Here is a 13,815-nt window from a genome sequence, read left to right on the forward strand (position 1 = left end):
ACTGTAGGCAAATGTTTGTGATGTCTTTAATGCAGCAATTTTACAGAGATTCTTTCTATTTGTTTTTCTGTCTGTTATATCTGCTACCCAGGAACTTCAGGTAAGAATGCTACTTGAACTCAGATGTGCCAGTATATGTTATGCCTTCTTGCAAACTCGTATTATAGAATAACATTATAGTTTCCTTGTTGCCCTCCCCCTCTCCAGCGTGTGCGTGGCTGGGTGGGTGTGTGTGTGTGTGCTTGCACTTCTGACAGGTGCTTTAGGGTATTTTTGTCTTGTATTAAAATTTTTTTGAAGATTTTTTTCAAAATTCTGCTTCCTTTTAAGTTTGGTTTTGACGTGATCAACAGTCTTCACAAATTCCAGAATGTCTTGATTCCACTATCAGCATTTCTCAAATGGAGCCATTTTGCCTTTTTATTACTTTTCTGCAGAAATAATCTGTAGAAATGAAGAACATCTTTATTTATAACATTTATAACATTGGGGCTATTTGTTTCCATGGGCAAGTAATGTATCATTTGCAGCTTCTCAGTTATGGTTTATTGGCTCCTGTTAGCATCTTGCTACAGCTGATACCTGAGGTGTCTTCAGAAAGTTCACATCATTGCCTACCAGCCTGAATTTAATTAAATAAATAAATACATTCATACAGTTTCATTTAGCCAGCTGTATACTCTTGCCAGCTTTGCTGGACTCATTTACCCTGTGAAGAAAACTGAAAAGGCACATCAGTGGTTGCCAGTTGGGAACCTAAAATTGCAGCTTATCAATGCACAGAGAGAACTGAACTGAGAAAGGATTGTAATGAGTTGTGCAAACGAGACAAAAATCAGCAACAAGAGTATTTGGCTTGTTTCTGCTGGTTTGTACATCAGCTGTTGTGCAAACACAACCCCCAAAAAAGCTTTGTCTCAAAGATACAGACACATGGAGATGGTGCCTTGCTGTGCTGCTCCACCACACTTCTGCTGAGCTCTACAGTACTTGTGTGACTCCATTACCTTTGCAGACTTTCTCAGTACAGTCAGGTAAAGACCTGTAGGCAGGAAGTTTTGCATGATTCTTACCAGCTTCTCCATAGCTGTGCTGCTCTCCCCAACAGAGGGTTACTAACCTTTTACTGCCTTCTGTATCTTTCCTTTCCCCTGTGTTGTGGCAAAGTTTAAAGTGTCTGCAAGGCCACTCTGCTCCTTTACCTGAGGGTGGTGACTGTGGGAAGTCCTGTGTGGCACCTGCCCACCACTGGCCAGACAGATGAACAATATGTGGCTTTTCTTTTGAACTGATGTTTGTTACTGGTGGCTTTTCAGATAGGAGATAGCTTTGCCTCTGCTGTAGATAAAAATGAACAGCCTATCAAATACATCTTACCTCCTTGTTAACTGTGAAAGAAAGATTGTTTAACAGACTGTAAAAACAACTCCATCTTTCTACACATGTGTTGACCTCTTGTTTAAATTCTGAATGAGTCCAGGTGCTCCTGTAGCAAGCTTACACTGATCCAAATGCTGTGGGTATTTGGGTTATACTGTGGTTTTCATCTCTTACACTCCTCCCTCACTTGTAATTCACTATCCCCCCCCCCTCCTAACTGCATGCCCTAGCAGAGTCCCCTCTTCATCTTGATGGCTTTCTTCTTTAAGACATTACAGAATAAAACTGCAACAAGAAATATTCCCATAGGCATGGGCTGCAGAGTTTAGTGGTAGCTGTACTAGGCATGGAGAGGATCAGCATGTGATGATGATCATCTTTGCTTGCTTGCTTACATATGTTATTCTGTTGCTTGTTAGTTCAGTAACTGATGTGTTTGTGGAGGATGTCTCATTGCTGCACGTGTCCTCCAGCCTTCATGGGGGAGGATGGATTGCCATTAAAATAAGTAGTTGGGAACTGCAGTCATTACTTAAAAAGACCTAATTTCTTAAATCTTAGGTATGTTCTGTTCTCTACACATGATCTACAGGATGAAAACACATGGTCTTTCCAGTAATGTGCTGGTCTTTATAACAATTTACATTCATGTGCTGTTGAATAGTGCATTCCTTAGCTCCTTGTGGACTACAGTTCTTGCATCCCCAGATTGTATTTTTCCTAATTTTTCCCCTCATATTTATTCACAATTAGTGAGCTTAGTGTCATGAAACTGAACTTTCCCTCCTCCCAATCATATTCCAAAGTCCATTGCATTAAAGGACAATGATGGAAAATAGGATCCATTTGTGCAAGTTTGTTGATTGCAAAGGAGACAAGATTGCAGTTGAACTAATTGTACTTTGTGCAATTGGGCCCCATTCAGTAAACCTCTGAATAGTCCAGAATGGGGATTACTCAGGTGTTTAAAATGACATATCTGCTTAAGGAATCTTACTGAACTGAGGCTTCTTTCCCCATGATTGCCCATAATTTTAATCTGCACGAACCCAGGATATACTCCTTCTACAAACATTTTATAATGTTTATGTTTATAGAATCATAGAGTCATAGGGGTAGAAAGATTCCCCCTGCCAAAGCAGCTCCCCAGCTCATATTGCACAGACAGGCGTCCAGATGGGGCTGGAACATCTCCAGAGATGGAGACTCCACCACCTCCCTGGGCAGCCTGTCCCAGGGCTCTGGCACCCTCACTGGGGAAAAGTTCTTCCCCAGGTTGCTGTGGAACTTCCTGTGCTCCAACTTGCAGCCATTGCCCCTTGTCCTGTCTCCACAGACCAAGGAGAAGGGGCTGCCCATTCCCCCTGCATCCCATACTTCAGATATTTATAAACATTAGCTAGGTCTCCCCTTAGTCTTCTTTTCTCCAGCTCAGTCCCAGCTCACTCAGCCTTTCCTCAGAGGGGAGATGCTCCAGGCCCTTCATCATCTTTGTAGCCTCCTCTGGACTCTCTCCAGGAGATCCCTGTCCTTTTTATCCCAGGGAGCCCAGAACTGGACACAATACTGCAGGTGGGGCCTGACCAGGGCAGAGTAGAGGGGGAGGATCACCTCCTGTGACCTGCTGGCCACACTCCTCCTGGTGCCCCCCAGGATCCCATTGTCTCTCTCAGCCCCCAGGGCACACTGCTGGCTTATGGCCAACCTGTCACCTACCAAGACCCCGGGTCTTTCTCCACAGAGCTCTTCTCCAGCAGCTCATCCATCCTCTACTCCACCAGTCAATCTCCCACTTGCAGTCCCTGATAGCCCTCAGTCTTTACACCACTTCTTTTAGGTCAGCCATCATGCTGAGCAGATCATCCACCTGCTCGCATTTCACACAGGTGAAGTATTTGCTTCTTTTCCCTGGCAGCAGCAGACTCAGGCATTCCCTACAGCCAGAGACCTGAACCACGACCTCCCTAGGCAGGCCTTCCTGCAGGGTTGCCACACTTTTGTAGGGAGAACCCTCTGCCTGGTAGAGGCCGTGTTTTAACTGGGCACACAGCAGGCAGGAACACCCTTGGCTCGCCCTGTGTACTCCGTGAGTGGAAGCCGGTCCACTCAATTTCCCCTCTGAGCTACAAGGGAGGTCTCTCCTTGCCTGCTTGCCCTGCCTGTGTGAACTGCCACGCAAACTGCCATGCCACGGCCTGTTTGCCTGTCCTGTTCACCACACTCCGTGTAGCTGGCGCTCTCAGGGGTCCCTCTTGAATCCAGAGGGATTATTCCTGTCACCCTCAGCTCTGCCTCACCACGCCGTGCAGTCCGGGCTGGGCCTTTAGCTGCCGGTGGGTGCCTGGCTTGCTTGCTCTCTCCTTTTTGGCCTCGCAGGCCTATGCCTGGACTTGCCGCTTTCAGGCAGGGTCCCTCAACGCAGTCTCCCACTCCAGACCCCTTCTCCTCAGCCCTTCTCCTCCTCATAAACATAACGTTTATGCCTTTTTTAGGCAGAACTGTATTTTAGTCAAATTCATTGCTTTCATATTTAAAATATCACTATCATCTTGAATTTTCAGCAGGTGCTTTTGCCTCTTTAAGGGTGTTTCATCTTGCAGTCTTGTTTTAAACAGCCAGCCCTGAACTTCAGACAGAAGTTTCTTTTCTCTGTAAATTTCCTTCCCATGATCATATAAGTTTGAGCACTTTCACCTAGAGAAAGTACCTAAAACTGGACCTGGTTACTTCTGGGTAAAGCCTTCCTTGCTGGGTTAGGCCTCCTTGGCCTCTGTGTGTCCATGACATGGAGTCCAGGTGTGGACATGCAGAGAGGAACCTGGCTAGACATGAAGACAGGAGCAGAAGAAGTAGCACAATTAGTGAAACAGGATACAGTCCACTGGAAAATACATAAAGTAAACAAATGGAAAACCAGTGGAAAGCTAATTGTCTTTTTAGACACAGAAGATATCAAGTGATCAGTCCACCAGCCTAACAGGTGATTTGCTTAATGTACTCAGCTTTATGCAGCTCTGAGTGGGATTGGACCTGAAAGCCCATGTAAAATGTTTAGTCCATTTGTGCACTTAAAAAGTGCAACTGCAGTCAGTACTAATCAGGTTATTCCCACAGTATACTTTCAAATAAATTCAAGTTAGGAAAGAAAGCTCTGTGGGCCTAGAATATAAGTTTTCAAAGTGTTCTGCTTTAGCTATTATGTCTGGGTGCTAAATGAAGGGTTCATTCAAATCTACCTTAACTCATCCTTATGGTTGTGTATATAATGAAGAGAATCTAAAATCTTTAACATATGTTTTACGATCAAACCACTGCCATGAACTGTGCTCCTAATATTTTTAAACATCATGGAAAAATCCTTTTAAAATTGCTTCCAACTTTTTTTTTTTGCCTGCCATTGCTCTGCTGGGACTGAGGTGTGGGGGACTCACAAAAAGAAATTCTTAGATTGACAAATGCATGAAAAACATCTAATGCTGGAAAGAATGAATCTTCATATAATTGTCATTTCCATGCTTCTGCTCTTATCTCCAGGTGAAACACTGGAAAATTTTAAATGCTCCTGTTACATTATTGCTTAACAAAGTAATGTTTATATCAAGATTGCGTTATACTTTTACGTAAAAATACTTCTTGAGCTAACTTGGATCTAATGATGAAGTGGTTGTATGTGCTGGGTTTCCAATCGAGGAAGCTGACCCTGTATCTGATTTCAGGGTGAGAGCATGGACAACTTCAACTGGGGAGTGCGCAGAAGGTCCCTGGATAGCCTGGACAAGTGTGACATGCAGCTGCTGGAAGAGAGCCAGCTCTCAGGGAGCACGCCCAGCCTGAACAAAATGAACCATGAGGACTCGGATGAGTCATCGGAGGAGGAGGACCTGACCACCAGCCAAATCTTGGAGAACTCAGACCTAGTAAGCTGCAAAGTTGCAATTTAAGAATAGAAAGGGTTGTGTTTATAAATAAGCAGAACTTTTAGTGTGCTTCTGCCCAGGAGCAATCTAATCAGCTGAAATTTTGGGCTGAAATTTTCCCTTATTTGCAATCTGCTTGATTTTCCCTAATTTGCAAATGTAAACAGGAATTTTAATGCAGAGTTTGAAACACAGGAAGTGTCAAATATGATTATTTGTCCTTTTTTTCCCACAAAGGACTATGTGATAATTTTGCAGAAATGACCAGCAGTAAATCTTTCTGATGTTTCTCATAGTTAAATGGGACCAGGCTACAGTTTGGTAAACTGTGTCAGGTTTTCGTTGTCCACTTCTGGGATGTTTGCATAGAACTTTTATGATAGAAACACTGAAAGGGTTATAACATGCCTGTGAGTGCAAACTAAGAGAGCCACAGTAAGTCACTGCCCTTTAAGACAGTGTCTGCTTTGCATGTTCGTACAACCAGTGTGTGCTGGGGTAGCTGTACACTCAATTCTTCTCTGCTTTTGTTGTCTTTTAAACAGATTATAACTCTTTCCCCATCTGAGGATGCAAATCATATTGACTCACTTTCTACATCATGTGAGACAACCTCAGCAGACCCTCATCATTTTAATATAGGAGCATCCAGCTTTGATGTGTCTTTGCCCGAGATGAACAATCTCCAGGTGTCTGAAGCATCCAAGGTGAATACATTTTTAGTTTATTTTCTGACTGGACTGTATTTTAACATAACACTTTTACAAGTTGTTTCCCAAGAAATACATTCCTGTGCTTCTGCACAATCATACCCTTTCCCTTCTACTGATACTTTCTTCATGAGAAGAGTTTATTTATTGTTTCTTAAGCATATTGCACTTCATATGCACCAAGATGCTCATTGGAAGACAAATTTGTGCACAGACTACAAGTTACAACCCTAAGGGAATATTCTTTTGTTCTTCATGCTGATTTAAAGAAACAATGTGCCAGCTCATGGGGTGGGTGTATGTGTGTATTCTCTTGGGATTTTTTTTTTGTATGTGGGAACCTATTGTACAGTTGTGTGCACTGAACTCAGTTCTTGCCTTTTGGCAGACACTCAGAGATTTTAAATTCATGACTGAAATATTAACCCATCCTTGGGGGTGGGGAGGCAGGATTTGCAAGGGTACAACAGCCACAGAAAAATTTGATACAGTACAATTAGCTCTGCATGTAACAGAAGTAATGGAAATCTCAAGTGAAGAGGTCATAGAAAAGGAGGATGGAATTGTGCTGAATATTAAACAAATCATTTGTGTCAAATACCTCCCCAGGATGAGGAAAGGACAGGAGGAGGGAAATGTGGGGAAAGATAGGAAAGGAGAGGAACCTCTCAAATTAATGGTTGGAAAAGGTAAACTCATCTTTTGTCAAAACAACTGTCAGCAGACAAGTTACCACTTAACAACCATGAGCAGCAGACGTTGGCAGAATTTCAGTTCAGGAAGCTGCAGTCAGGAGAGATAAGTTTGCAGGTGGTGACTGTGGCTAATCTCATGCATCCAGCTGCTGTAGCTGTTGGTGTCTGCATTAAGAACTGCAAATCACAGTTCATGAGTTTCACACACGCCTGGGGTTGTAGAATCCTTACTGGGAAAATGTCTTTAATGTCCCAGTACCCCTGCACTGGTGTTCAGCAAAAAATGAAAAGCTTTGGAAAAAAGCAAGTAAGTGAGAAATGTGAAAAATCACAGAGGTTGTGGGGTTGGCAGGCAAATTCAGCTACTCCTGACACCAGTTTGATACTGGTGAAAAGCATAACCCCAGTTAACAGAGATCAGCCAGTGTTATAAAGATGTTTAAATTGATAAGCTTTACACCTTAGTATTTTCTTCTAGTATGTCCATTTATGTATATTCATTCAAAGTACATTGGACTCTGTATAAACACTGTTAAAATACCTGTGTTTATATTTCTTTTAAGGAAGAAGTAATCCAGTTTTCAGTCAGAAAACTTGAACTTGGCACTTATTTTTACTTAATTGATAACACAAAATCTGAGCTCTTTCCTGTTTCTCTTTTCCTCTGAGTTCTTATTTTCAGAGAGCTGCTGGTATATCAGCAATGCAGAGGAAAAATGTTGCTACTTCTTTAGTGCTGAACGATAGTGTTTGATTGTTGCATCATAAGGACAGCCAAAAATATCACCTCCACTTATAAACAGAAGAGTATAGCATCACAGAAGCATTCAATCTTAGAGTCAAGCAATCATTGTGGTTGGAAAAGATCTTTAAGATCAAGTCCAGCTACTGAACCATGTCCCAAAGCACAATGACGTGTCTTTTAAATACCTCCAGGGAATGTGACTCAGTCAAACAGATGCAGTGAATGAGAGCAGCAGACTGATGAAGTAGGACTCTCTCTCCTCACGTTTCAGTGCCAAAATCCAGATACTCTTGTTAACAGCACAAACTTAGTCAAACTTAATTTCTATTTAAGATAGTGATCCCTCCAATTAAGATAGTATTTATAAGGGCTTAGAAGGCAATGGTGGATAATGATATACAGGACACAAAGATTCAGATGTTGCTAATTTATGTAGTTTTTAAGTTATCTAAATTTACTGATTCCTGGAAGCAGATACAAATCCTGCATGAATATTCCAGGTTTTCTTCTTTTGCTCGATGGGCATCCTATTGGATCTCAGGGGGTGGGGAGATGTTTGCTTCCTCTTTCTTCCTCCCTGGCCCTATTCCATCAAAATGTGTTTTCCTCATACAAACACCATCATTGCAGGGAATCAAGCAAATACTTTGTATTTGAAAGGGCCTAATGCTAAGTGCTTCTTGAAGAAGCACAATTTATGCTTCTTGCCAACTGCTCTGGCTCCTATTCTGGTAATGCAGCCTTATAGCTTTCGTTTCTCTTTTCAGGGTTGTTTGTGCTCTGATTCATTTCCTCCACCCTGGACTCAGAAATATTCCTATCCTTTCTTTTCATGTAAAAAGCAAAAGAAACAAAAAACTGTTATCTTAATTTCTGGTCCTGTCCTTTCTGATACAAGTCTTGTTTCGTTTTTAGAAATGCAAATCCCTGGAATTTATCTGTAGGATCCAAGCAGGTTGGGTAACCTGTAGAGAGATGCTTTTCTATTTTAGTTCTGCTTCCAGGGATTTCCCTCCCTCCCAACTCCAACACATACCTGTACTGCACATACAGAATCACAGAATCACAGAATCACAAGGTCAGAAGAGAACTTTGAAGATCATCAAGTCCAACCATTCCCATCCTAAGCTAAACCAGACCCCTAAGTACCTCATCTACCCTTTTTTTGAACACATCCAGGGAAGGTGACTCAACCCCCTCCCTGGGCAGCCTGTTCCAGGCCCTGACAACTCTTGCAGGAAAACATTTGTTTCTAATGTCCAATCTGTCCCTGCCCTGGCACAGCTTCATGCCTTTTCCCCTTGTCCTGTCTCCTGTCCCCTGGCTGAAGAGACCATCGCCCACCTCTCTACAACCTCCCTTCAGGTAGTTGTAGGTGGGGAGAAGGTCTCCCCTCAGCCTCCTCTTCTCCAGGCTAAACAGCCCCAGCTCCCTCAGCCGCTCCTCAGAGGATTTGCCCTCCAGCCCCTTCCCCAGCCTGGTTGCCCTTCTCTGCACTCGCTCCAGGACCTCAATGTCCTTCTTATAGTGAGGAGCCCAGAACTGGACACAGTACTCAAGGTGTGGCCTCACCAATGCCCAGTACAGGGGCACAATTACCTCCCCAGACCTACTGGTCACACTGGTATTGATACAAACATACATACGTACATACATATCTGTGCACAGGCACACACCTTATGAAATGCCCCGAACAGAAAGGAGAAGGAGATAGAGCTCCACACTGCAGCCACCCCCACAGGAACTGCTTTGCTGAGATGCTATGGATGATGCAGTATAAAGGCATTAAAAATTAAATGAAAATAAATCTAAATTTAGATTAAAACCGAAACAAAATTAATCCAGACTAAAAATGCAAGGGAAAATGGGAAGTTTTGAAAAGAAATCAGGAGCTTTAGGTGCTAATGGATAAAAGAGGAAGAAAATGATAGAAGCATAGGCCATTTATTGGCCTGTAAAAGGCTTTGGATTCTTCTTGAAGTTGTTATGGAAATGGCATGCTAAGAATAATTCTCAGTTCTAAACATGCTTATGGTCCTCCAGACAGTGATTGTTTTCCATATATTTTGAGAGGCTTCAATACACTCTTGGATACTATAAAGAGATGACAAAGACAGCCTGACAGTAACAACAACCCTGTTGTTTTTCCTGAAAAAAACCTACCCTGCTATGTCACCAAATGCATTTAAATCTGAAGTTTTTGTTAGACAAATGAAGCTGAAGAAATGCCTTAAAAATAATAGTGATCCAAGGCAGCAAGTTAGGCAAATAAATACAGAATTCTTGCAGAAGCGTGGTTCATGTCACTTATAACCTGTGGCTTTGTAGCTGTGTAATTTAACATGTTGTCAGGTGGATTTCTTCACTATTTGTTTACTATTCTTTAGTGGAATTAATGTACTAATTTGCTGTTTTCTAAGACATTCTCATTCACTCCCCCAGGCTGAGGCGGTACATGAAGAACACGATGCGGCAGTCCACGAGGATGACCTTTCAGGCTCTACAAATGAACTCCCTGGAGCATTTGAATGCAGTGATAGCCTTAGCCTGGATATGACAGAGACTGAAGAAAAGGTGGACAGGCTAGAACAATTTGCTCTTGCTAGGTACTTGTATATTCATGGAAGATCTTCTACACTGTCCAACAAAGTGGTAGCAAAGTGGTAGTTAATGGAATGTCTGTTTTGGTCACAGGAGTGATAAAGTTCTAATGAATTTAGAGCAGTGAGAAGACAATGCCATAATTTTCTGCACAATTATCACACAACTCAACTCCCCCCCCCCCCCAATATTTTGCTTTTTAAAAAAAACATGTATTCATGCAGTTAGTCATTATACATGTAATACTTTTAACTAAAATGGAAAAAAAATATTTTAAAAATTTTGCAGTAATGGAAATACTGCTTATTAGCTGTTAAACAGTCATGTATTCATGCTTCTGATTTTTTATGGGACTTAAGAAAGTCACAGTATTGTCAAAAATCCTATCTGCTTACTCTTGAGGCTGCTGGTGAACGTGGCTGGACCCTGGTAGGTTAAAGTCTGGACCCCAGAGTTACACTGCAATTAGCCTGTATTTATGGAAAGGAAAGGGAATGGAACAAGGATATATATAAAGAAGCCCTCTCACTGTCTGCGTGCCACATGGTTCAGAATTACAGTTCCTGTTCTTGCAAGCCATGGGAACTATTTCTCCATCCCAAAGGATAATACACAAGATTAAAAAGGGTAGTCAGCCTGTTTCACTGACCACAGAGTGCCAAAGTAATGTTCTGCCCTAAGAACAGCATGGAGAAGGGATGCACCTTCTCCACTCGATTACACTGTGGGAAACAAAAGAGGTCAGCATGTGTCATGTTTGTACACACTAAGATCCTTTCCATTACTTTTGCTATACATGATTATAACCAAGTTTTCCTAGAAGGGGAGTTTTTCTTCATGGGCTCTATCCTCCTATAAAGTTTCAGCCTTCTTCCTCCAAACGATGGTACCATAAAACAATTCATGTATCCTGGGATGGGGGGAAGATAGATGACAGTGGCCTGAAGATAGGGATTTTGACTTGGAGGCTTTTCCTCATTGTAGCCAACATCTTGCCAGCCTTCAAAAGTAATTTGAAATTTCACCAGTATTTTTAGAAAGGTGCTGTAGTCAGTCCTGTGATTATATGTCTCCTTATAACATATTTTATCTGCCACCTTCTTGGTATTCTCCTTTCATCACAGGTGGGGGTTTTTTTGTTTCTTTTCTTCTGCAGCTTTGGAGATGTTGATCGAAATGCCTCCCCTCCTCCCTCACCCTTTTTTTCTGCCATCCTTGCTGCATTTCAGCCAGCAGCATGTGATGATGCAGAAGAAGCCTGGCGTAGTCATATCAACCAGCTCATGTGCGACTCCGATGGTTCCTGTGCAGTGTATACATTTCATGTGTTCTCTTCCCTGTTTAAGGTGAGACAATAACTTTAAGGCACAAAATCAAAGTGGTTAGATTGTGTGTGGCTGTTAGGATGGTTCTTGATAGTAGTACCAGTAATGAACTACTCTGTGTATAACCAGCACATTTCTGCACACTGGAGTACTGCCTTACTAGATTTTCATGCAGAACTGCCTTCTAGGATCAGTTTTGTAATGAAAATAGTATGTGTTTCATACTCACAGGTTTGGAGATAACATTATAAAATGTGGATACACTTTCAAGACTTTATTCTTCATTATCATAGAATGGCATGGGTTGGAGGGGACCCCAAGGATCATAGAGCTCCAGCCCCCCTGCCACAGGCAGGGCCACCAACCTCCAGGCCTGGAGCTACTTTACAAACAACCTGAAACAATAGCTGCAAGAGACAGGAAACAGCCTTTTCATCTCAAGCTATTGTTAATCTCTTCTTTCATCTCAGTTGTTGAAATCTGCCCGTGCCCAGAAATATTCAGCTACCATCATCTCACATAAATCCCAGAGATTCAGCCTGAAGACTCCTTTCTGAAACTGCATGCTCACAAAGACAAGCATCTTGCAAAATGATTAGAGGAAAAAAGGAGTCAAATCTGCAAGCATCTCTAAGGAATTATGTTGGCTTTACCTGTAATTAGATTTAAAGCCTTTTTTAATTGTTTCACCTGCTTTATATGAGGCAGCTGCAGGATGTTTAGTGTGCTGCAGCAGGGTACGTAGTAGCCAGGTAACTTCCTGCAGAGTTTAAGTACTCTGAGAGTACACAACTTTTTATTTAGAATGGGTACCTGCTGTAATTATACCATCTCAAGATCTTCTCATGTCTTTAGGACCATCGTTATAAGAAAGATACATCATCTAATGTGAATCTTTTCTGCATCCTCTTTGTCAGTGCTCCCTTGGAGTTAATTGTACGTTGTCTCTAGCTGCATGCTGCACCCTCCTTTAAACATCACACCACTGTAAATATGGGTGCCTTCTAGGCATTCTTTTAAACACTTTTGAATAGCCATTTGGAAGGAAGAAAACCCAGTGCTGGCTTGAGTTCAGGACTGTTCAACTTTGGAAATTAGTCCCATGTTTCTTCATAATGTGTGTTCCACCTTTTCTGCCCTGACCTCATTCCTAGAGATTAATAGCACTGTGCAAATGTTCTGAGTGTTATTTGTCCTTTTTCTGTTCCCTTTGAAGAGGTGTCACACTTCTGAAAACTCAATAAGTAATATTGGGTAATGCAAAACCTAAACTTTACCTGTAAAGCCACCTGTTCAACTCCAAATCCTGGCATGCACACGCTGCATTTGCTGTGTGCTTGCCCTATATTCAAAAGAGAGCCTACTCATTTTCTGTAGTTGGCACTGGGGGAGAAAGGTACAATACAGCTCTCAAAAAAAATCCACTAAAAGCAAAACCTGAATAACAGTAATTTAAAAAAAATAAAATAAAAGCATTAATAGTGTCAACAAACCAGAATTTTCTAACTGGAGTCACAGCCATAGTTTTAGTTGATAAAATAGCTCTGGTCCCCTCTTCAGGGTTAAAACATTATGAGTATTATCTTCCCAGATTTTTTTCCTAAGCTCTCAGCTTGTCTGGAATTGCATTGTTGTTTGCACCATCAAACTTTGCTACACATCCGCTAACTTAAAAGCCTTTTGACCCTCAGGAACAGGAAGCTTTGGAAACAAGCCCAGTATGTGCTGGGCTTGCAGTGCAGAGCACTGCCAAAATAGTTAACTCTGAAACCAAATCCTTGTCTGGAGCACTCAGCTAAATACTCAGTGAAGTGAAAGCAGTGCATTTTCCAGGGCACCTACATTTCAGTCTGCATCAAGTTAACGGCCTCTTGGATGTTGTCCTGTGAAACCATAAACTTGTTTAAAATTCCTGAAATTGCTGAAGTACTTTTCCTGTAAACAAGTCATATCTGAGAGATCTCTGGATTATCTTTATATTATCTCTTTCTATTCCATCAAATCAAATGACCTCAGCAGACCAGCCTGTTCCAAGACAAGTCAATTGAGAGCTTCCAAGTAGTTTCCATAATCCAGCCCTTTTGTTACAAAAAGTCCTCTTCCCAGAAGAGGAAAACCTGAGGTTAAGAAGGAAACACTCTGAGAATGTGTTGTTACTATTTACATTGACACAAAGCACAGTGACTTTATGCAGGCATGAACCCATTGATAATACACTGGTGGTGGGCATTGTTACTTGCAGTAGTCCCATTTTATAAAGAACATGCTGCATTCAGACCTTGCTTGAAAATGTCAGCCACTGTAATCTGCACCCAGAAGGACATAGCTGAGATCACAGAATCACAAGGTTGGAAGAGTCCTTTGAAGATCATCAAGTCCAACCATTCCCATCCTAAGCTAAACCAGATCCCTAAGTACCTCAGCTACCCTTTTTTTGGACAC

At 41.9% G+C, this 13,815-nt stretch overlaps 1 protein-coding gene across 2 annotated transcripts in view; it reads left to right on the plus strand.

Annotated features, from left to right (window-relative positions):
• Window positions 1-13,815, plus strand: part of FRY (FRY microtubule binding protein) — a 179,370-nt gene that overhangs the window by 146,169 nt on the left and 19,386 nt on the right. For both annotated transcript variants that reach the window (XM_084279472.1, XM_084279471.1), the window contains exons 52-55: window positions 5,097-5,297; window positions 5,843-6,004; window positions 9,890-10,053; window positions 11,205-11,394. In XM_084279472.1, coding sequence (XP_084135598.1) covers window positions 5,097-5,297; window positions 5,843-6,004; window positions 9,890-10,053; window positions 11,205-11,394 — 717 coding nt within the window. The remainder of the gene's footprint in view (window positions 1-5,096; window positions 5,298-5,842; window positions 6,005-9,889; window positions 10,054-11,204; window positions 11,395-13,815) is intronic.

This window comes from Gallinula chloropus, assembly GCF_964237585.1.
Source record: "Gallinula chloropus genome assembly, chromosome: 1".
NCBI lineage: Eukaryota > Metazoa > Chordata > Aves > Gruiformes > Rallidae > Gallinula > Gallinula chloropus.